The 24,553-nt window shown below is 43.3% G+C and overlaps 1 protein-coding gene across 1 annotated transcript in view; it reads right to left on the bottom strand.

Annotated features, from left to right (window-relative positions):
• The window catches only part of DCBLD2 (discoidin, CUB and LCCL domain containing 2), an 89,718-nt gene that overhangs the window by 5,252 nt on the left and 59,913 nt on the right, over positions 1–24,553 (bottom strand). The window contains exons 6-14 of the mRNA XM_077294129.1: positions 20,377–20,510; positions 17,575–17,615; positions 17,267–17,482; positions 15,736–15,860; positions 14,082–14,229; positions 12,116–12,241; positions 10,025–10,118; positions 6,160–6,209; positions 2,905–3,030 (exon numbers count right to left, since the gene is read on the bottom strand). Coding sequence (XP_077150244.1) covers positions 2,905–3,030; positions 6,160–6,209; positions 10,025–10,118; positions 12,116–12,241; positions 14,082–14,229; positions 15,736–15,860; positions 17,267–17,482; positions 17,575–17,615; positions 20,377–20,510 — 1,060 coding nt within the window. The remainder of the gene's footprint in view (positions 1–2,904; positions 3,031–6,159; positions 6,210–10,024; positions 10,119–12,115; positions 12,242–14,081; positions 14,230–15,735; positions 15,861–17,266; positions 17,483–17,574; positions 17,616–20,376; positions 20,511–24,553) is intronic.

The following is a 24,553-nucleotide window of genomic DNA, read 5'->3' as shown; positions in this document are numbered from 1 at the left end:
AAATTTGGCTTTATTTGAAATAGATTGTTATACTGGCAGAGCCTGTGTGGTTCAAGAGCAACAGAAATCCCCCATAAATGTCTTTTTTATAAATTGTACCCTCTAATCTATTTATCTAGGGAGGTAATGAGTAGTTTGATGCCACCATTTTTTATGCAGTTGATGCAACACAAGCTTGAAAATGTACAATTTGCATTTTTTTCACATGCCTTTTTTATGATTTTTTCTGTAAGTTCTGAGGAACACACCTCAAATTTTATTTCACTAGTTTTTAAGTGTTCAGAAATATATCCAATATGGCACCAATGTGAGTACTGGTGACAAAGCATTGGCTATAATAGATGGCACACCATTTGGTCTTTAGGGTGAAATTGAAGATCCAGGACCCATTCAAAGCTTCTAGAGACATTGAGCAAGCAAGAAAATCCTTCCAGGAATTATTACTCACAGAGTGAGGCATGCTCCTAAAACACATTGGCTGATTATAAAATTGGTCTTGCTAACAAAACTGTTGTCCCGCATTTGCGTATATTGTAGCAGGAAGAATAAACTGTACTGGAATGAAGGGCAAAATGTGGAGGAAAATGCAGCCAACTATGTGGCAAAGCGGAATTTGTTCCAAAGGTGAAAGAACACCATCAGGGCTAGAATGGCAGACACTTTCAGAGACTGGTCGCACAACGTCCTTTTAGCTCCATCAATCCCTATATGAGAGACGAATGTGCCAAGAGACGTGGTACACCATAGCAAGCTCCCACCCGCCAAGGTCAGAACCGCTATATGCACAAAACAACCAGTTCTCTATAGAAAGTATTGTCTGGTACCAGAGGTTCGGCAAGAACCATAAAGTAAAGCCCATAGTGTATAAGTACGGAACTTACTAATTTTTTAGAAATCCTACAATAAAATGATCATGCCCGTATCATCAACATAAATATAAGTAATATAAATGGAAGCCAAAGTTTTGTGTAGCAAGACAGTCGTAAAAACAGTCAAAGTTAGATAAATTGTCAAAAATGTTTGTGAGTAATCAAGTCCTAGAATTCATTTTCAGATGATCTCACTTTTGAAGATCATTTCTGGGGTCCACATTCTAACGCTTATTGACATGGGTACGTGGACGAGAATTTGTTGGAATAGTAGTTTGGTATGGGATTGATCGAGTCCTAGAATTTTCAGATGACCTGACTTTGCAAGAACATTTGTGGGGTCCACACTCTAGAGTGTACAGACGTGGGTACATGGATGAGAATTTGTTGGGATAGTAGTTTGGTATGGGATTGACCAAGTTCTGGAATTAATTGTGAAATGGGGTAAAATGGGATCTACTAATTAAAATATTCTTTATCAATTGTTCCAAATTGTTCTACTGGGGCCACTAAGCAGAAACTAAAAATTATTGAAAAAAAAACAAAAACTAATAATTGTAGGTGGTGCGGTAGGTCTCAAAACAGGGGGAGATACAAAGGCCTGGTTGGGATGGGCATGTGGGGCAATAGAATCGGGAATCACTCCGTCTGCCATGCTTTCTGCAAACTCGGCATCTTTTTTGAGGATACCTTTGGGTGGGAGTGACAGGGACAGGGTGAGGAAAATGGCGTTCTGCAAGTCTCAGGGAATCCCCAGAGTCGAAGGCTTCCCCCGGTGCCATTGGCTCAAATATGAGGCTCTCTACAACTTTTTCCTGAAAGTGCAGGAACGCAAGTGGTCCTTGGGACTTTTTATACAGGACAAAGCTGTTATATGTGGCAGTTTGAATAAGGTAGATTGCCACCTTTTTGTACCAGGCCCTGGTCTTCCTCTTGACCAGGTATGGTTGGTTTTTTTACATATATATGCTATATGGAGCGATCGCAACCCTGGGGGTCTGTAAAGACCCCCGGGATTGCGATCGCTCCTGGGGTCAGTAAAAACCGCATCCAATACACTGGCGGGGGAAGCTAGATTTTGGCGGGCGCATCTGCACATGCGCCCGCCATTTTGCGGCCCGGAGGAGACTGAGGAGGGCCGGGGACAAGAGGCGCTGCTTTTTCGGTACATAAGGTACCGTGGGGGGCTCGGGGGACCCTATTTCTCTCCCCTCTAATGTGCGATCACATCGGAGGGGAGAGAAAATAAACGCAAATCCGTATATTTTTTTTTTTTTTGCGATCGCCGGTAAACGGTTAATTACCGGCGATCGCAAAAGCGGGGTCGGTAAAAACCGACCCGAATCATGTTCTCTGGGGTTTCGGCTACCCCCTGCAGCCGAGACCCCGGAGAAAATCGGCCTCTGGGGGGCGCTATTCACTTTTTCCACAGCGCCGTTAATTAACGGCGCTGTGGTTTAAGTACCCTTAATGACCGCCGTTAAAAGGCGTATCGGCGGTCGTTAAGGGGTTAAACCTGTATTTTGGGAGTTTAAGCAGAACCCCTGATGAAATCACAAACATGTGGCTTGAACGTCATGTGAACAGGCCCCAACAAGAACATAATGGAAATACTATTTGTCATGATTTGAATGCCACTTATTCCCTTCCTATGTAAAAACATTGAGGACATGTAATGATCTTTTCTTAAGAATTCTCCACTTAAGAACTTGGGTGAGATAATAATTACTGTGCAAACAAACAAACAAAAAAAAATGTGGCCGTCTATTGGCAAGGGTGCCCGTTGGATAGGCTGAGGCCGTGTTGCAGTAATCTGGTAATTGCAAGGCTCGATGCCACAATACAGGCAACTGGAAGCCGCACAAGGCTATTTAGGAGTGTAATCCCACAAGATGGCCGGAAGCCTGGAAATCTAATTGCCACTTTTGCTCCAATTTTCCTTTATTCACGTTTTCGAATGCCATATAATACTAGAATGTGTTACGTCTGGTGAGCAGAGAGATGAGGGGCTCTACCACCCTGCGGAGGGCGCTACCTGCTGACATGGTGGTCATCTCCCTTGGTCTCAGGCGGCTGACCTCACAGCTGCTGTACCTCACCGGTGTCTCCTCGTGTTCGGCCGATTTGGCAGGTAGGAATTGCTTCATCCCTTTCCACCAACCTGCAGAAAATGAAAACCATGAATCTAAATCAATAAAAAAAACATAAAAATAAATCAACTGCACGATTTTTAAGAGATTAGATTCTATTCTACCTTCCTTCCAAGGGCCATAACTTTTTTATTGTTCCATCGACAGATGTATGAGAACCTTTTTTTTTTTATGGTGAAAAAAAAAAAAATCCACCTGAGGTGCGACTGTGCAAAAACACACCATTCTTGAATTGTTATTTAGGGTTTTGTTTTTTCAAGCTTTTTTTTTTCCTTCTTCTCCATATATATTTGTCTAAGGGTCACTTCCGTCTTTCTGTCTGTCCTTCTGTCTGTCACGGATATTCATTGGTCGTGGCCTCTGTCATGGAAATCCAAGTCGCTGATTCGACCAAACGCCCACAACCATTGCCACGACCAATCAGCGACGGCCATAGTCTGGCAGCGAAATGGCCACTGCTTTACTGCCCTGCAGTCAGCGCTGAGCGCTCACACAGGGTTAATGCCAGCGTTAACGCAGCTATTAATCCTGTGTGACCAACTTTGCATTTCGCAGTTCGCATCTCTGCTTCAGGAAAATGGCCGCCGCGATATCCATCTGCGCACGCGCGGCATCCCGCGGCCATTTTCCTGAAGCCGCGGCCAGCAGAGCGCCGCTTCTGCGCACGCGCGGCCAAAGGAAGATGGCCGCCCCCACCGATCACCAATGAAATAGCACACATCGCGCTCTTTTCACTCCCCTGTGCAGTGGATTCGGGACCTTGGACATGCGCACACCACTAAGCCACCAATGGAAAACTAAGCAAGATCTGTGGGAAGACACCAAGGCCATCTGACCAGACCAGCCTGATTGACAGGCGAAAACGACTACTTTGGTAACGTATTTCGGCAGCATAGGTGGGGAATCAGGGTCCACAAAATACACTATTGCAATGCACAGCTCAGGCCCTATTTAAAAGTATTTTTATCTCATACGGAAAAAACGGGGTGACAGGTTCCCTTTAAGAAATGAAGGTCAGTCAGTCCGAAAAATTGGGCAAACTTTGAAAGTGCCCCCAAGTGCAGTGGCAAAAACCATCAAGCGCTACAAAGAAACTGGTTCACATGAGGACCATTCCAGGAAAGGAAGACCAAGAGTCACCTCTGCTTCTGAGGATAAGTTTATATGAGTCACCAGCCTCAGAAATCGCAGGTTAACAGCAGCTCAGATTAGAGACCAGGTCAATGCCGCACAGAGTTCTAGCAACAGACACATCTCTACAACAACTGTTAAGAGGAGACTTTGTGCAGCAGGCCTTCATGGTAAAATAGCTGCTAGGAAACCACTGCTAAGGACAGGCAACAAGCAGAAGAGACTTGTTTGGGCTGAAGAACACAAGGAATGGACATTAGACCAGTGGAAATCTGTGTTTTGGTCTGATGAGTCCAAATTTGAGATCTTTGGTTCCAACCACCATGTCTTTGTGCGACCAAGAAAAGGTGAACGGATGGACTCTACATGCCTGGTTCCCACCGTGAAGCATGGAGGAGGAGGTGTGATGGTGTGGGGGTGTTTTGCTGGTGACACTGTTAGGGATATATTAAAAATTGAAGGCATACTAAACCAGCATGGCTACCACAGCATCTTGCAGCGGCATGCTATTCCATCCGGTTTGCGTTTAGTTGGACCATCATTTATTTTTCAACAGGACAATGACCCCAAACACACCTCCAGGCTGTGTAAGGGCTATTTGACCAAGAAGGAGAGTGATGGGGTGCTACGCCAGGTGACCTGGCCTCCACAGTCACCAGACCTGAACCCAATCGAGATGGTTTGGGGTGAGCTGGACCGCAGAGTGAAGGCAAAAGGGCCAACAAGTGCTAAGCATCTCTGGGAACTCCTTCAAGATTGTTGGAAGACCTTTTCCGGTGACTACCTCTTGAAGCTCTTGAATGCCAAGAGTGTGCAAAGAAGTCATCAAAGCAAAAGGTGGCTACTTTGAAGAACCTAGAATATAAGACATCATTTCAGTTGTTTCACACTTTTTTGTTAAGTATTTAATTCCACATGTGTTAATTCATAGTTTTGATGCCTTCAGTGTGAATGTACAATTTTCATAGTCATGAAAAAACAGTAAAATCAATATTTTTTACATCTAAATGGAGAAAAAAAAAAGTCTGAAAATTTGTCCCCTCAAAAATATTTTCACACCGTGTACCGAGACCCGTAACGTTTTCATTCTTCAGTTGATGGAACTGTTAGAGAACTGTTTTTTGTATCCTCAGCTGACTTTATTATGGATACCATTTTTACGTAGATATGACGTTTTGGTCATTTCTTATTGCATTTGCGGAGTTGAGACATACAGAACACAACCCCCCCCCCCCAAACTATTCTTGTTTTGCGATTAACAGATCAGGTTGATTAATTTTATTTTTGAAAGCCTGGGTTTTCACGGAGGCGGCGGTACCAAAAGTGGGTTTTTACTTTTAATTTCTAAATGGCTAAAAAACACGGTCATTACATTTTTTTTCTTTTACAGTATTTTGTAGCCCCCATATGGGACTTGAAACTGATCATCGGATCACTTATACTATAAACTGCAATACCATAATAATAAATCACAGTCTCCAATGAAGCCCAACTGCAAGCTGGACTCCATAGGAGCACCGTCACAACAAACAATGGAGTCTTCAATACACCTCCAGCCATCATAGTGACCATTAGTGGGGGTGAGGATTATGGGCACCAAGAATGGCACCCCCTAGTGAGCGTTCCATAAATGCTACCATCAGATTGACAGCGACATTTAACAGCAGTAGGCGGCGCTTGGCTGCACCTGTGGCTGTTAGAGGCAGATGATGGCTGAATACCTCGGCCATCATCTGTCAGACACATGTAGGCTCAGTTTCTGAGCCTGCTTCAAAGAAGGGGACCTGACATATGTACATGCACGTAAAATGTCGAGAAGGGGTTAAAATGTATATGAATACTGTAGACTAGATATAGATATTTTTATATATGGACATACTATATGTACATAAAATATTTGTAAATAAAAATATTGAATCAAATATTTATCAGCAGATGAGACTATTAGGTAAAACATTGTGACATGATGTACACATTTGTTTATCTATATTCTTTCCATGACACTGTACCTGCACGGTCCCAGTAAGGCAAGTCATACGTTCCTTCCGTTTTCTTCTTTCTGATGTGAACAAGAAATCATGGTAAGCTAATTATACAGTGTAATAACGCAAATGTTTCTGAAAATAAAATTCTTTATCTCTTGCTTCTTTGCTATATTAAATATTACCTTGTTTAAATTTCATAAAGATTTTTCGCTTTGAACAGTAAACATCCTAATGCTCGTTGGGTTTGCCCTGTAATAGCTTGTTTTATCCAGCAGATGTCAGTAGTGCACTCACTGCTTGCACACAATGGTCTCATCTAATTATGTAGGTAACCACATTTATTTGTCTCCATATGTAGTGGAGTCAGGTTACCATCTTCTATGAAAATACACAGTGTGTACATTATTAAATAGATATATCAGACCTGATTAGGCTGGTCTGCTTTCTTTGAAAAATGAAAAAAAAAAAGATTATACAGCCATTCTGGCCTAGTTTTTCAAAGTTGCTCTGCATTTTCTAACACTAGCTCATGCGGACTGCTTATCTTATCAAAAATATACAGTATATCCTGGTACCGTGTTAGCCAGTAGATAGAAAAATATTTAGAACTGAGAGTCCTCAGTGGTTGATAGCCATTAAAAGGTATCAACCACTGAGAACTCTCAGTGCTAAATATTTTTCTATCTTATCAGATATACAAAGCATTGTTATGATGATTTTCAAAGTTAAGTACACAAGCCTCATTAGGTCTAAAAGATCTACGGTTAAGTGTAAACATATGCAGTTTGTATTATGAAATCTTGAGAAACAGTACAAAGAAAATCTTTTTTTTTGTTTTTTTTGTTCCTCCACTTACTTTCCTGAATGCAAAAGTGGAATTCTTGGTTACCCCCCTCCCCCCCATTCAAAGTACATAAGATATTGGAAAGTTGTATTTTTTTCATGAAACTTCATTGCAGTAGTATATTACACTTAAAGGCTATGGACACTTTTGGATGCATTTCCCTTTCACATAAATCCATTATTTCAATAGCGCTTCATAATCAATGTTGAACTATTTGGTTTCTACAGCCTCAATTTGTCATAGTACCTAGGAAACAAAAAATGAGTCAGTGAGCTCGTCTGACAGAAGGGGCTGCCTGCTCTTTTCCCTCTCTTCCCCTGATTTCCATCTCTTCCCCTGAATAAAGTTCTACCCTGATTTGGTAATAAATGAGCTTATAAGATCCTTCAGACGGAACCTGAAAACCCATCTCTTCAGGAAAGCCTACAGCCTACAATAACCGAGCCGCCGCCTCACCACCGCCAGAGCTGCCGCCTCACCACCGCCAGAGCCGCCGCCGCCGCCTCACCCCTACCTTCTGTCTCTTCCCCACTATCCCATAGAATGTAAGTCCGCAAGGACAGGGTCCTCTCCCCTCTGTACCAGTCTGTCACTGTAAACCTGTTTACTGTAAATGATATCTATAACTCTGTATGTAACCTCTTTCTCATGTACAGCACCATGGAATTAATGGTGCTATACAAATAAATAATAATAATAAGATGGTTGAGGAGAAGAAAGAAAAGAATTACAGACTCCGCTGTCATTGTGTCATTTGTGAATCTATGCACCATGAAACGTAAAGGCTGTAGAAGTCAGACAGTCCAACATCGTTATAGAGTAACTAAATGGTCATTTTTTTCATAATCCATAAAGTTGTAAAACTTTGCAAATCACTTTATTAGGGTATTTCTAATCATTCCTTTAAAAAAATAATTGCATTTACATGGCTTCAAAGCCCCTTCTTTTCCCCAAGCTACTTTTGCAATATACTCATTTGGAGTACAGATGATAGCAGTGATGGGTCAGCACCTGTCTCCTCCGAGTGCTCTGCTTAGTCCACATTCACTATTTGGTGAGTTTTTTACCTCAGTATTTGTAAGTGAAAATCAGGAGTGGGTGATAAATACAGAAGTATTGACTGGTTTCTATTATAAATACTGAGGTAAAATAGTGAACAATCAGAGGAAAGACAAGACAAGACAACAAGGTACTTGCAACCGATTGTTTCTGTGAGGTAAAAAATTTCTTAAAGACAGGCAGAAAAGGGTTTTACCTTACCAAAAGAATCAGCTGTGACCCTGTGCTGTTTTGTCTGTATAATCTTTTCCTTCCTTCCCTGCCCAGGAGCTGTGGTATAATCAGACACGGCCATTACACAGTACCCAGCACGGGCACATTTTTTACCACGTCCAATTGTGGAACTTATTATTATTCCAAGATCTAATAATTAAAATTGTACCTTGTTTGTGTGAAAACTCCTTTAAGACATTTTTGCATCAAAAACTTGACAGGAAAAACAATGCATAAATTAGCATGTTAGGCCGATTTCACATTAGCGTTTCCGTGCGCAGCATAGGCCTGCGTACTTCCTTCCTTATGATCCGCATTAGTCTTTCGTACCTATATTTAACGTTGTGTAGGCAGGAACATGTTGCGTTTGGCTGGCACGCCAAAATGTCGCACGGGGACGCATCCGCATACAATGCATGTCCCTATGTACACAATGTTAAATATAGACACGCAAGACACATGCGGATCTTAAAGGGAACCTGTCACCCCCAAAATGGCTGGTGAGGTAAGCTCACCGGCATCAGGGGCTTATCTACAGCATTCTGTAATGCTGTAGATAAGCCGCCGATGTTACCGGAAAGAGGAGAAAAAGAAGTTAGATTATACTCACCCAGGGGCGGTCCCGCTGCGGTCCGGTCGGATGGGTGTCTCCGGTCCGCTCCGGCGCCTCCCATCTTCGTTCCATGACATCCTCTTCGGGTCTTTACGCCCGAGGGCAGAGCAAAGTACTGCAGTGCGCCGGGCCTCTCTGACCTTTCCGGCGCCTGCGCACTGCAGTACTTTGCTCTGCCCTCAACAGGGCAGACAAAGTACGCCTGCGCCGGAGCTGCGGCGTAAAGACCCGAAGAGGACGTCATGGAACGAAGATGGGAGGCGCCGGAGCGGACCGGAGACACCCATCCGACTGGACCGCAGCAGGACCGCCCCTGGGTGAGTATAATCTAACTTCTTTTTCTCCTCTTTCAGGTAACATCGGCGGCTTATCTACAGCATTACAGAATGCTGTAGATAAGCCCCTGATGCCGGTGAGCTTACCTCACCAGCCATTTTGGGGGTGACAGGTTCCCTTTAAGGAAAGAAGTACGCAGGCCTACGCTGCTCACAGAAAAGCTAATGTGAAACCGGCCTTATTGATTTGTTTATTTTATGTGTTTTTTTTCCCCATTTCATCACAATGGGTGAAACATGCTTGAAGAACATTGACATGTTGCAGATTTCAGAAATATCATTCACTTTGCTGGATCCAAAATATGCGACATGTGAACATACATACGTATACGAAGTGAGACAAATGCAGAGCTGACCCAGTCACTGCCATCATCTGTACTCCAAATGAGTATGTTCTGGCATCAATGCAGGCAGGGAAACAGCAGGGGGGCTGGACGCTACTCCTACATTTACAGGAGTGAAAACAAATTCCCTAATAAAAGGGATTTGCAAAGTTTTAGAACTTTTCATGCTGGAAAAAATTATATATATATAAAAAAAAAGTTGTGTTACGCTTCAATTAAACCCTATGAAATCAACCTTAAATTAAACTTCATTTACTTTGCTCATTTTTTTTCTTGTGTTCTTGTAAAATTCCAGATTACCTTGCAACCTTGTAAGCAAAACAAATAGTGGTTTATGTAATCCCAGATTACAGAGGGTTTACCATAGAGCCATTGCATCATCCAAACAAATCCATGAAGAGGAAATGTTTATTACTGCAGTCCTGCAATCCTCTCCGTCCATTACAGGAGTTTACAGAAAAAGAGCAAAAGTGTGACCAACCTGTGTCTCCAGTGCCAGGCGCAAACCAGCAGCACCACGATGCTGGTGCAGACCATGACCAACGCGGGGACCAGGATGGCTGCCAAGGGTACATCTGTAATCCATTAAAAACAAGAGGAGCTTACACGCCAGTCACAGAGCACATTCTTGTGTAGGTGTTGGAAGGAGTAACCTCTTCCCGGTCACAACAATCCCACACCACAGTCAGCAAAACCACAGCAGACTAGGACGAATCCAGATAACATACGAGAACATGGACATAAAAGCTCAAAATCCTTGTATTAGTAAAACATCTGATGCTACTACTTCCAGGTTGACAAAAATCAGTAAATCTGCTTGATTCACACTGAATAGTAGCCATAACACCTATACATTATAACGCGGTAAGACTCGATTAACGTAGTCACCAAGTTCAGTTCCGTGGTAGATCCCGCTGTGGCAAAAAAAAAAAAAAAAAAAAAGAGGACGGACTCCAATATCACACAATAGAATCCATCATACCGGTCCATGCCTTAAGGCCAGAAGCCAGGAATGTAGTGTGAACAAGACCCAAGTGAATTCAGACATCCTTATAAATCTTTGATTTTGTTTGCATCTTTACCGCAGATTCTGTCACATCGCAGGCGTCAGCAGTGAACATTGACTTATGTGGGAACTGTGGCTTTTACATTACATTATTAACTGTATCAAGGCCCTATATCAGCATATTGATAGTGTTTGGGGACATCACGGGTTCCCTTTAAAGTGAGCTGTCTGGCTCAGTTTAAAAGCTTTGGACACCTTTGACAAGGAAAACAAAAAAATGTTTTCATATGTTAGTGGTTACCTTTGGTTAATAAAATTGCACTAAGCTTCTATCTTCATTCCTTACTTTCATACCCCTGATATCACAACCTGACTCAAATTTCAGTTTTTCTCTTGTGGGAGTGTCTCCTCCAGTAATACAGACTGGATGTGCAGCCTTCGTATATAGGTTGCTGCTGTTGCAGTAAATTCCTCTTCATATCTGTATCTATAGCCCATTTTCTCAGCCCTCCATAAGCCTGTAAATACTTTCTCAATTGTTGAGATCTGGCTACAACCCTCTTCCCCTGCTGCTATCCCTAGTTCCTCATTTACACGTTTTTATATCACGGTCTGAGGACAGACTATGGTGCATGTACTGGACCCGCTACTTTCCTGACCAGAACTTGGCTAGAAAATGGGCTAGATAAAGGGCTAAGAGACATACTTTGGAAGCAAAATGGTCAAAAATGATGACCAGTTAGAAAGATGTTTAAAGGGAACCGGTTATGTGAAAAAATGCTATTAGCATGCAGATATGGGGATAATCTGCAGGCTATTAGCGTTCTAAAGCTGCACATTGCTGGCACTTAGACCCCCACTGCCAGGAAAAAATAACTTGATTCTTCCCCATAGCGTTCGGGTTTCAGTCACGGTGGCGGTGCCGGAGTGGGTTCAGTCACCGCTCAGTGTATAGAGAGCATTAGGTCCGGTTGTCAGCGCAGGGGGTCCTCTCTATACATGGAACGGTGACTGAACCCTTCCTATGTCAGAATGAATGTGGAAGCAGTGATGGGGAGGGGTCGGGTCAAAGGACGATCCACAAAACTTTGATAAAACGTATGTTAATTATTTTACTGCATTGAAATTCAGTGTACAGACGATAAGTGAGCGAGTGTGATGACAACGTGCTTATAAACACGTGATTTATGGGACTGTAAGGATCTGTAACACTAAGTCTGTACAGAACTGTGAGGACTGCAAACTATTCAAATGTACAAGACAAGTCCTCCAGGGAATGACATAGTTAAGGATGATACATCGGCCTTGCCTGCTCGGGATGAGTCAGTGTGCTCGCAGAGTTCACGGCACTCTGATGTCAACCCCAGCATTCCTGAGCGGGAGGCAGGCAGCGCACAGCTGACATAAGGCAGGAGGAAGCAACGCCAGCAAGCAGCACACGCAGCCAAAACCTTCCATGCTTTTCAGGTGCGTCACACTGCAAGCCAAACCCGCCAGAGCTGCGTACAAGAGGCTGAAAAGCCTCCCCAGCCTACGACCACGGTCTGTGCCACGCAAGAGCTTTACCTTTGGTGATATCCGGAGTCACAGTGGTGTTCTTAATCTCAGGAGGGGAGGTGGTCTTACCCACTGGGAGCGGCCGATGGGCACGCGGCACAAATGCTGGAGGAACGGTTAGTTTTGGAACAGGCGCTTGGGATGAAAAAAAAACAAAAAACAAACAAAAACAAAATCATCAAAAGTTACACTTTCTTGCCCTGTTATTGTACACAGGAGACAATGAACATCTATTTTATGCTCTTACATACAGAAATTGATGGTGAAAATATACAGAGGCTGACATTTTACATAATTACTTTAAGTAGAAAGAATAAAGCTTTGGCCAAATATCAGATTTTCTAATGTATTATATAATTTTTTACTTCACAGGAAAAAAAAAAAACCAATCTAAATTAAAAAGGGAACTTCATACAATTGTCGGCCTGACAATATTTCCCTCCAGCAGTCATTGCATGGGGAAAGTCATTGCATGGGGAAAGTCATTGCATGGGGAAAGTCATTGCATGGGGAAAGTCATTGCATGGGGAAAGTCATTGCATGGGGAAAGTCATTGCATGGGGAAAGTCATTGCATGGGGAAAGTCATTGCATGGGGAAAGTCATTGCATGGGGAAAGTCATTGCATGGGGAAAGTCATTGCATGGGGAAAGTCATTGCATGGGGAAAGTCATTGCATGGGGAAAGTCATTGCATGGGGAAAGTCATTGCATGGGGAAAGTCATTGCATGGGGAAAGTCATTGCATGGGGAAAGTCATTGCATGGGGAAAGTCATTGCATGGGGAAAGTCATTGCATGGGGAAAGTCATTGCATGGGGAAAGTCATTGCATGGGGAAAGTCATTGCATGGGGAAAGTCATTGCATGGGGAAAGTCATTGCATGGGGAAAGTCATTGCATGGGGAAAGTCATTGCATGGGGAAAGTCATTGCATGGGGAAAGTCATTGCATGGGGAAAGTCATTGCATGGGGAAAGTCATTGCATGGGGAAAGTCATTGCATGGGGAAAGTCATTGCATGGGGAAAGTCATTGCATGGGGAAAGTCATTGCATGGGGAAAGTCATTGCATGGGGAAAGTCATTGCATGGGGAAAGTCATTGCATGGGGAAAGTCATTGCATGGGGAAAGTCATTGCATGGGGAAAGTCATTGCATGGGGAAAGTCATTGCATGGGGAAAGTCATTGCATGGGGAAAGTCATTGCATGGGGAAAGTCATTGCATGGGGAAAGTCATTGCATGGGGAAAGTCATTGCATGGGGAAAGTCATTGCATGGGGAAAGTCATTGCATGGGGAAAGTCATTGCATGGGGAAAGTCATTGCATGGGGAAAGTCATTGCATGGGGAAAGTCATTGCATGGGGAAAGTCATTGCATGGGGAAAGTCATTGCATGGGGAAAGTCATTGCATGGGGAAAGTCATTGCATGGGGAAAGTCATTGCATGGGGAAAGTCATTGCATGGGGAAAGTCATTGCATGGGGAAAGTCATTGCATGGGGAAAGTCATTGCATGGGGAAAGTCATTGCATGGGGAAAGTCATTGCATGGGGAAAGTCATTGCATGGGGAAAGTCATTGCATGGGGAAAGTCATTGCATGGGGAAAGTCATTGCATGGGGAAAGTCATTGCATGGGGAAAGTCATTGCATGGGGAAAGTCATTGCATGGGGAAAGTCATTGCATGGGGAAAGTCATTGCATGGGGAAAGTCATTGCATGGGGAAAGTCATTGCATGGGGAAAGTCATTGCATGGGGAAAGTCATTGCATGGGGAAAGTCATTGCATGGGGAAAGTCATTGCATGACATAGCTACTGCCGGCTAACAAACCGGATTTCCGGGATTACTGAAGTCGGACTCCGGATCTCGTTGCCGGCTTCTACTTACAAAAGGCGAAGACCTACTCTACTAAAGTGGGGAAAATTACATGAGTCAGACACACTGATCACACACAGACACCAGCAAACGTGGGCCCCTACCAGGTATAAACTGGCACCCAAGCAACTCTACTTTCATGGCAATCTTCTGGTTCCAGCTTGCCGGCCTGATCTTCACAAACCTCGCCACTATGGGAGGAATTAAGTTGTTCCGGACTTCTTGGTAGTAGTCAACGTTTGCTTGAAATATCTGAAAATGTTATAAAAACGAGGACGTTACCTTTAGGGCTCGTTCACACAACTGCATTTTCTAGTTGGAATGATGTCCGTGCAAAAAAACAAACAAAAAACAGACAGCACTCAGATCAATGGAGCAATGCAGATGAGGGGTTTTTTTTTTGTTTTTTTTTACGGAATCGTTTTTTGGGGGCAGAAAAAAAAAAAAAGCATATACTAGTTTCTACCGTAAAGTCTAAGGGTACGTTAAAGGGGAAAAAAAAGCAATCAGATAACATACGGAGCCACAGTATAACATCCGCCTTTTACGGATACATTACAATTCTGTAACAGGAAACTGTAAATGTTCTTTTAAAATGATTAATAGCTGCTGTAAAAAAAAATTAATAAATAAAATAAACATATTGTACATGGATAACAAATGAGAAAAAAAATCGTCCCACTTTTCTGGATGAAGCTCTGAACGATTTTTCTTTTTATTATTCGCTTGTGTGAATCTACATTTAAAAAAAAAAAAAGTATCAACCATTGAAGGTTTTCTTTTTTTTTTTGCGGTATTATCAAATTTTTCAAAAGGTCTCAACTGGTTTGTGAATTTTGCACAAAATAAAAATGCTCTTTTTGCACTGTAGAATAGAATAAAAGCTCATATTTTCAGCTTAAATACCACAAAAAAAAAGATTCAGGCATACAAAAATTTCCTCTAGAAAGGGGACTAGAGTACTTCTGCAGATAAATTTTGTGACTTTTTAAAAATTCTAATTTTCTGCAAACATGTTGAAAACAAACTGCACACACATTGGCAAAAAAAATATAGCAATAAATAAATAAAATAAACAAACATTAAATTACTTTTAAAAATTTGCAAATTAAAAGAATTTGGCAAAGATTGATAACTGGCTAAAAATACGAAAAAAAATGTACAAATGCAATATTGAATATGGCCTTGATTTTTTTTTTTTTGATTTTTTTGATTTTTTACTAAATATACACACAAGCTGGAAAGACCCCGGCTGATCAGACATTCGTGACCTATCCCAAGGATAAGTCATCAATTTAAAAGTAGTGGACCACCTCTAAGGCCCCCATGTTTATTAGATAAAAGTGGGCTCAACTAGAAGATTTTGGCGAGATCCCAGTTGGTGGCCCCCATACACAAGACGGCCGAGCTCACAGAGCTGCACAAGGACCCAGACACAACTGCAATTTGTGGATCACCGGCTGGTGATTTTTACCGATCCGGTGACAGCAGTCTAATACATGCCGTATGTTTCCTTTTGTTTTTATAGATGTAGATTATGAATGAATGAGACACTTGGAAACTGGATTATATTATCTCCCCCCCCCCATTCTCCTACTATCCAATTCTGGACAAAGAAGGCGACACGAAAATTTGCAAAAAATTAAAAAATTCCTTCTCTATTAAGCATTATACTACCACTGCCATATACTTATGTTATATATGGATGAACAGGAATTGTTTAGCAGCACTTTCTTTGAATCTCTTGGATACATTTACCTTGTCCCTATCCACATTCGCCTCTTTATAAACCGTCCACTTCAGGCCGTCCTCGCTGTGCTCGATTCTGTATGACGTAACGTAGTAATTGTAAGCGGACATGGTGGATCCAGTGGTTATGATTCCTGGCCGGGGAAACATTTCATAGGTTAGAATATTTCACAAGCAACCCAAAATTAAAGGGCAGGTTCACAAAGTGCAATATGCTTTCATCAGCCTCTAAGCTTTGTGTCCTTCTACCGCTCTCTACCACAATGAAAGACATAATTCTCTTCTACCAGCGTCAATCTCTGATAAACTGCTCATAATGAGCGTCAGACAGACGTATAGGCAATATAAAAGGAGTTGTCCACAACTTGGGTAGTGCCTTATCAAACGCCAGTGTCCCCAAGGAAAATACAATAAGGCTATGTTCACACGCTGCGGTTTTTGCTGCGGATCCGCAGCGGATTTTCAGCTGCGGTTCTGCATCCGTTTTCCATGCAGGGTACAGTACAATGTTACCCTATGGAAAACAAAAACCGCTGTGCCCACTTTGCTTTTTTCCACTAGAAAATCAGCGCGGATTTTCTGCGGAAAAAAAGAAGTAGCATGTCAATTCTTTCTGCGGATTCCGCAACGGTTTTCCACCTGCAACAATAGGAAACTGCAGTTGGAAACCCGCAGTGGAATCCGCAGAAGAAACCGCACAAAAAACCGTAGGGAAAACCACCGCGGTTTTCAACTGCGGGTTTTCCAAACCCGCAGCTGAAAAATCCGCAGCAAAAAAAGGATAGTGTGAACAGGGCCTAAAAGCTCATTCACTTCACATGTCGCTCCAGAGGGGTCCGCACTAGCTCTCCTAATGTGAGAACTGCAGCCAATCAGTGGCCAGTGATTGGCAGCTGTTCATCAATAGGTCATTACTGCAAACCCGCTGTGATGAAGTAGTAAAAACTACAGGCAATCAGCAACCGCTGACCGGCTACAGTGCTGGTGACAGTTAACTTGAGGGACTGCAATTTAAGAAGAGGAGTCCAAGTAGTGGACAACCCCTTTATCTTAATGGTGTTGTCTGGGATTTTTAAAAGTCAGCGTAATAGCTGCAAATGTGTTAAAAGTGTGTTTAGTATCACTTCCCTATTCTGCAGAGATCATCACTGGCCTGTGCGGACACAAGCCCTACATGCCACAGTGACTACTGAGACCAGCGATTGGCTGCAGCAGTCACAAATGATGGATGTGGCATATCCAAACATTATTGTTTTTCCACATTTTCACCTGTAACCCCATTTCTATAATTAACTTTTATACTGGACAACCACTTTAAAAATGAGAACTTCCACCTTAGATTGAGGTCGGCCCAACATTAATGTGGCCTACAGCTCGCTCTTCAGACTCCTATTTTGAGCTTGTCGTGTGTTCACGTGGATTCCTTTGGGGAGAGTGGAGTCACCCACTGCCAGATAGCTCCTGTTTCTGCTGTATTGAAGGCTGCTCTGGGCAGAGAAATAAAACATTTCCAACAAAAAGTATAAAACCTCTTACAGACCTGAGACTTTTGTCAGCTTGTTCAGATCGATCTGCAGCCACTGGTGCTCATCGCTGAATGACGCAGCCCAGGCCGGCCCCAGTTTCTTCAGTCTGGCTCTCTCCGGCTTCCATATATTGATCTGACCTGCATGGTCTGTCCATTCAAGAACGGATGAGGCCGTTATTTGAGAATCAGGAATAGCTCCGTTTTCCATTCCCAGAAAACCATAGCAGCCTAAATAAAAATCGAGGTAAAACATAAATCCTTACAACTCTAACTGATTTAATGCAAGTATAGTCCCACATTCCATCGCCTAAAATACATACCACCAGTCTTGAATGTGAAGAGTGTAGAGGACAAAGAACCCCTTTAAAAACAAAAAGGATAGATCATCAACACTTAAACCCCCCAAAAAATCCTTTAGGCCGGGTGCACATGATCTGGAAGTAGCAGTACTTTGGACGCAGAGCAAGTTCACTGGCCCAAAGCGCTGCTGGCTACTGAACGCAGGTGAATCCGTATGTGATCACTGAGCCATGCGGAATCACCGCGTCCAATACGTTGTATGGGTGAAGTTTCTCTAGCGTCTCTGCAAGAAAAATTGACCTGCTGCGATCTGGAAAGACGCATGTCAGTCTCCGCCAGCATCTATGGACACAGTGGTTGGAACTTCTTGAAATCCCATCCACTATGCTGTAACATCTGGACGCTGGTTGGATCCAATCCGCAGCGTTCACTGATCGTGTGTAGTGATGAGCGAGTGTACTTGTTGCTCGGGTGATCTCCGAGTATTTATGACTGTTCGGAGATTTAGTTTTCATCGTGGCAGCTGAATGATTTACAGCTACTAGCCTGCTTGATTACATGTGGGGATTCCCTAGCAACCCCCACATGTACTCAGGCTGGCTAGTAGCTGTAAATCATTCAGCTGCCGCGATGAAAACTAAATCTCCGAGCAGTCATAAATACTCGGGAGGTCACTGAGCGTGCTCTGGAAAACCCGAGCAATGAGTATACTCGGTCATCACTGATCGTGTGCACATACCCTTAAAAGGTTTATTCCCAGAATCAAATTTTTCACAGCACAAAAAAATGCATAGTTATTGTTAATAAACTATGCCCTGCACGAACCCGTCATGTCATTTTCATCACCTATACTGTCCCCAGTGCGTTGTTAAAGATGCAATGTGCAACAATAACACTTTTTTTCCATTAAAAACAGGGCTGAAATCATGTGCAAAACCCACTTTATGTAGTTAGATCTTACCTGCTCATTTAGCCATCGTGGTGCGCTTCAATTCATTCAGTCACGTTTGTCTTCACCCACATAATATGAATGACCCGGGGTTGCAGCGATGTTACTGGAATCCATTTTAAAATCCTGCCCTTGCACAGTGTGTACAGTGGAGCTGTTCTTGCGCAGAGTCTGGTGGGGAGCCGCGCGTGTGCCGTGATGAGCGGCTCCTTGTGCATGCCAACTGAAACTGTGTGAAGTACCCAGCTTCACTAACTGTGGCCGGAGCTGCTGATCACGGCACAAGGGCGGCTCCACGGTGAACACTGCTCAAGCCCGGGAGTTCAAAGAAGATTCCTCTGCTTCTTTTTTTAACAAGATTTCAGCGCCGTTTTTAATGAAAAAACAAAAAGTGTTAGAAATGCACATTGCATCGATAACGTACTGGGGAAAGTTTAGATGATAAAAAATGACATGACAGGTTCACTTTAAGAAGTTTCTTTCTTGTGCCTTTATGCTTTTTTCATCTCTGTCCTCTGTGCATCCAACTTCACATACCATAGCTTCCTAAAACTATATTTACAAGCAGCACTTGCTTCTTCTATGTGCTGCAGACCCTACTCTCTCCTGTATGCTTCTGACGTGACTAGCCTCACATTTCTGAGTTCTCATCGAGCTAATCTAAGTGTAGATTTCACCTTATGCCTCTGTGCACTCTCTGTTCCTGGCAAGTACCCTGCCAGACTGATTTTATCTTGTGCATCTACCTCAATATAGCTTCAGCATGGTTTTATATCATTGGCTGGTTCTAGCAGAGCTCGTCTCCTGCCCTCTTCTATAATGGCATTGCAGAGTTGTGTTTGTTGCCTGCTGCAGACACATCAATGATGTGAAACTGAAAATGCTACTCAAATGATGTATACAGCAGAGGATAATCCTTTGCCTTATGCATTAATAGAGCAACATTTGTCGTTTCACATCACTTAACTCTCAGCATCAAGCAACAAAAGACAACTAAACTAATCTCATCCCTGCACACAGAGCCCCATACTGCAGAATATCTCTGCTTTTTGTCCCCTATATATACAGCCCATCCTGCAGTATATCTCTCCTTTCTGATCAATGTATATACACAACCACCTCCTGCAGTACATGGCACCTTCAAGCCCACTCCTGCAGTATATCTCTCTTCTCAGCCCCCTGTACAAACATCGAATCCTGCAGTACATCACTACTCGCAGTCCCCTGTATACAGCCTATCGTGCAGTGCATCGCTCTTCTGTGCCGCTGTATACAGCCCATCATCAGGCATATCTCCTTTCTGTCCCCTATACACATAGCTACCAGCACACTAACGCTTCCTGGTATGACCTCTGCGCTGTATTGGAGTCCGTCCGTGACATCATTGCTCAGCTGAAGCTCCATTCTAGACAGCACACCTATGCTAGCAGCAAGCCAGCTGACAAACTACACTGCGCAGGATCGAATAGACCCCAGGAACTACTTGACAGGTCCAACGACAACTAAAGAAAAACAGAGCCTGGAGGGGCGTCCTTATGGTGGTGATATGTGAACAAAAGGGGCAAATTTAAAAATGGGATATATGGGCACAATTAATACATTAGTGCAAGTCCATATTGCTTTTATGGAAATACACCTTTAATCATTTTATTATGGGCTTTAAAAATGTAATATGACTTTTCAGTAATCCAGATAATCTCATTATTATTCACCAGAAATTCTACATTATTTATCCTGCAGCGCTCCTGCAGGTCAGGGACAGGAACTGCAGCCATCCATACAGGAGAACAGTGTATTATAGTTCTAGTTACACAGTAATGAACTCAACATGGAAAAACAAAGAACATAAAGGGAAGAGGTTTAGAATACTCACACTTTAGATGTAACATTGTTTGCCTGAGCAGTGTCATAATATGCAATGCCATTACTTATGACAATGCTTATTGGTCCTCCAAGAGAATTCGATAATACCCCTGCATGAATCCCCGCCATGCACAGCAATGATGACTGGAAAAAAAAAATCATTACATTCGATATAGTAATACTTAAACTATATATATAAAAAAAAAAAAAAAGTAGAAATATGTTAAATACAATAACAAACCTTCATATTATTTGGTCATACCGCTACTCTATAAAGGAATTGGTCCAACACGCACGCATAAAAGGTTAAAGCCAGCAGTTTTGCCCATGCTCGGCTGCCAATACAACTCATGGCCAGGTTCAGACGAGCGAAGTGGAAATCGGGGCAGTTGCGTCTGAAAGATTGCGGACGTGACTAGCGCCATGTGCGAGTCTGCAAAGTGGACAGGTGCCGAAGCGGCCTTTACATTGCATGCATCATTTTAGACCGTAAATCGGACCAGAATATTGCAAGCTGCGGTTTTCTTCCATGCGTATCTATGGGTCCAAGTGGAAATTCAGCCATGTGCACTAGGACACTAGACTATAAAGTGGCCATGTGCGGTCCACAGCACACGCACTGATAAGCTGCGCTAAACGAGCCTCGACTGGGGATTTCGGAGCACAGTTCTTGTAGTTGTAGAGGAACCAACTGCTTAGCTGTCAAAACTGTTGCTTAGGTGCACAACACTAGACAAAATAAGTCAGTACTGAATAGAAAGCTTATACAGAGCGTTGAAAAAGTATTCATACCATGTGAACTTTTCCATAGGATTTCACGTTACACCCACAAACGTAAATGTATTTTATTGGGTTTTATGTGAAATATCAGCACAATGTAGTAAGTATTTGTGAATTGTAAAGGAAATGATACATGGTTTTCTAATAATCTTATTTAGGGGTATCCGACTACAGGGGGCTGAATACAAATGCACGTCACAATTTCCAGATTTAGATTTTTTAAATAACTAGAAAATCATGTATCATTTCCTCTATACTTCATATACTAGCTACTTTGTGCTATATCACATAAAACGCCAATAAAATACATTTATAGGGGTATCCCCATCTCCAAGATCCTATCCCAATATGTAATAATAATAATAATAATAATAATAAATATTACCAAACGTCTCCAATTACAAATATAGTATAGTTTTTCTGATTCGCTATGTCTCTTTCCCCATGTGCAGGCATTGCAGGACCTCAGGTATCCATGGTTACAACCACTGATATAATGACAGTTTAGTTGGTAGTGGTTGTAATCATAGATACCAAACGTTCTGCAATGCCTGCACGAGGGAAGAGTCATAGCAAATCAGAAAATAGGGATTTTTTGTGTACTCACCTTTTCTCCGAGCCATTCATTGGGGGACAAAGGACATGGGTGTTATGCTGCTGCCACTAGGAGGCTGACACTAATTGATAGCTCCTCCCCTGCAGTATACACCTTCCTGTTGGCTCTCAGCTAACCAGTTCGGTGCAAAAGCAGTAGGAGATCAAAAACATATGAGCGTATAGCATGTCACATTATGAGAGTATAGCTGTGTCCCCCATTGAATGGCTCGAAGAAAAGGATTTTACGGTGAGTACACAAAAATCCTTATTTCTCCTTCGCCTCATTTGGGGACACAGACCGTGGGATGTCCCAAAGCAGTCCCTGGGTGCGGACAACATCAGATCAGGCCCTGTGTAACCGCTACTTACAAGTCTGTGGAAGTTTGAGAATTATAGTCCTTTAATAATGCATGAGGACTGGACGAATCCACAAGCTTGCAGGTGTGCTTTGCCGACGCCTGGTGCCTAGATCCCTCGATAGGCTGACATCTAACAGGCTAACATGGCCGAGGAAACGGCTAAACCCTTCCAGTAACCATCAGGAAGCCTTCTTATCGTCAGGAAGCCCAAATATAGTGTCCGGCCTTCGGAAGGACGCCGTCCTCGATACGTACCTACTCAGAGCACTCACTTCGTTGAGATTATGGGGAACCCATTCAGTTTTGTAGACTGGAGCCGAAAGAGATGAGGGAAGAACAATGCACTCATAACCGTGGGAATACAATACCACCTTGGTAAGAAGGGACGGGGATGGCCTGAGGACAAACTTGCCTTGATGGCAATAAGGAAAAAAGTCTGAAAGAACAGAGTGGCAAGCTTTGAAGACTCATCAGGATGACAAGATAGAGAAAAAATGGCAACCTTCTCTGATAGAAAAGTCTGTCCGGATCAAAAGGAGTCTACTGTAAGACTCCCAGGACCATTAAGGTCCCAAAGATCTATCTGTATGTGATAGGGAAGAACTACATGTGAAAACTCCCTGTTGCAAGAAGACGGGAAGATACTAGCTCCGCAAACAAAAAACGGACGTGGTCAGTGCGGATCCCTGAGGATCACTGGGGCCCTTTCTGCTTCCAAAAAGCTTTCGAAAGTAGTGGAAGAGGGGTTATGGAAACTGGTACCACGGAAGAACCAGAGCATGCTCTGCGATGGCTCTTGGATCTCGAGGCCGAACCATGAACTCGAGTACATTGGCGTTCAGTCTGGACGCCATCCGATCTACAACTGGAGAGGTCCAGTGAAGGCAGATCTGATGGAAGACTTCCGGGTGAAGTTCCCACTCATTTGAAGGGAACCCTGACGGCTGAATATGTCTGCCGCCCAGAGTTCTACTCCTGGGATATGTACTGCAGAGATCACCAAATGATAGATCTCGGCCCATCAGAGAATGTGAGGTACCTCGGCCATGGCGCCTTACTGTGGGTACCTGCTAGATGATTGACGTATGGCTCAGCTGTGGCATTATCCAATTGACCCACCAGAATGCAGTGGACCTGCTGTAGGACTAGCTGTACCGTTCGGATCCCCAGAGCAATGATCGGGAGAAGAAGACTGGCACTGGTAGTCACCAATAACCATTGAACAGGGAGAAAGGCCCTGGATGAGGAAGAAGCTCAGAGACTACCCTCTGAAAGCCTGTTTGACTTGCTGAAAACGAGCGGAGCGAAGGAAAACTGCTTCCATTGTCATAACCATTTTTCCTCAGAACCCTCCTAGCAAATCAAATGAAATGAGGGGGATGAGTGATCAAGTGCACGAGCTCCCTGTTGAAGGGCCATGGCCTTGTCTAGAGGGAGAATTACCATCCTTCTGGAAGTGTGCAGGATCATCCTCAAAAAAGGATCTACTGGGCTATAAATGGACGACTCAGCGTAGTCCTGAAAGAGCGGCTAGAAAGTCGACCAAATAGCGCAGGACGACCACGCCTCTAGGGTGCAAGAAGAACAGGAAAGTCGCCATGACCCTTGCGAACACTCTGGGTGCGGTAGCAAGGACAGAGATCGGTTGATGATACAAATAGGTGAATCCATCCTTTTCTGAAGCTCTGGCAAGTCCAGTTCCAAGGCAATATCCGATCCATATTCAGAGCCTTGTTCTCAGCAAATCATTGGGGAGTGAGATCAAGAAATGAAAACTTCCGCTTTCTAGATGCCTGTACGTTTCTAGACGCCTGTACGTTTCTAGAATACTTGCGGCCCCTGCTAGCCGACGGCTCCCATGTAGGAGAGGGACCATGTATAAAATCGGTCCTGCGAGCACTGCGAGCCACAGAGGGTTCACGGAGGAGTTCAATCTCTTGGTCAGAGAAACCATGGATTGCGGTCAGTGACGAAGTCCACTGAGGGGAAATAGGTACCCTGGGATAAACTGGGATCAGCGGCGGAGGGCTCCTGTGCTCATTTAGGGTGACGGGCTTCAAATTGATCACGTGCCTTTTTAGACCAGGGCATACTGGTCATGTGCCTTTAAGACCAGGCACTATATTGACAGGGGACTGGCCCGGTGGTGCTGCGGACTATATCGCTTAAATACGCCAAATCTGACTAAGCTAAGTAACCCTTTAATATCTGTTTCATTCCTGATGAACCTCTTAGAATTGGAAGAGGGGAAACGCGTTGAGTTGTAAAGGGATGCATTTGATATGTAAAGGGATGCATTTGGGTGACATTGAGTAACATGTATTGAAATTCTTTATATCCTAAGGAAAGGGGGTACACCCATGTGATACCCATTGATGGTATGAACTATTATACGGACATCGGTCATTGGTTGGGGTGGACATGGGGTCCTGTTTGAGATACTGATTTCTT

The sequence above is a fragment of the Ranitomeya variabilis genome, chromosome 3, assembly GCF_051348905.1.
Source record: "Ranitomeya variabilis isolate aRanVar5 chromosome 3, aRanVar5.hap1, whole genome shotgun sequence".
NCBI lineage: Eukaryota > Metazoa > Chordata > Amphibia > Anura > Dendrobatidae > Ranitomeya > Ranitomeya variabilis.
Note: the sequence above shows the minus strand (reverse complement) of the source record. Positions and strands in the feature narration are given on the sequence as shown.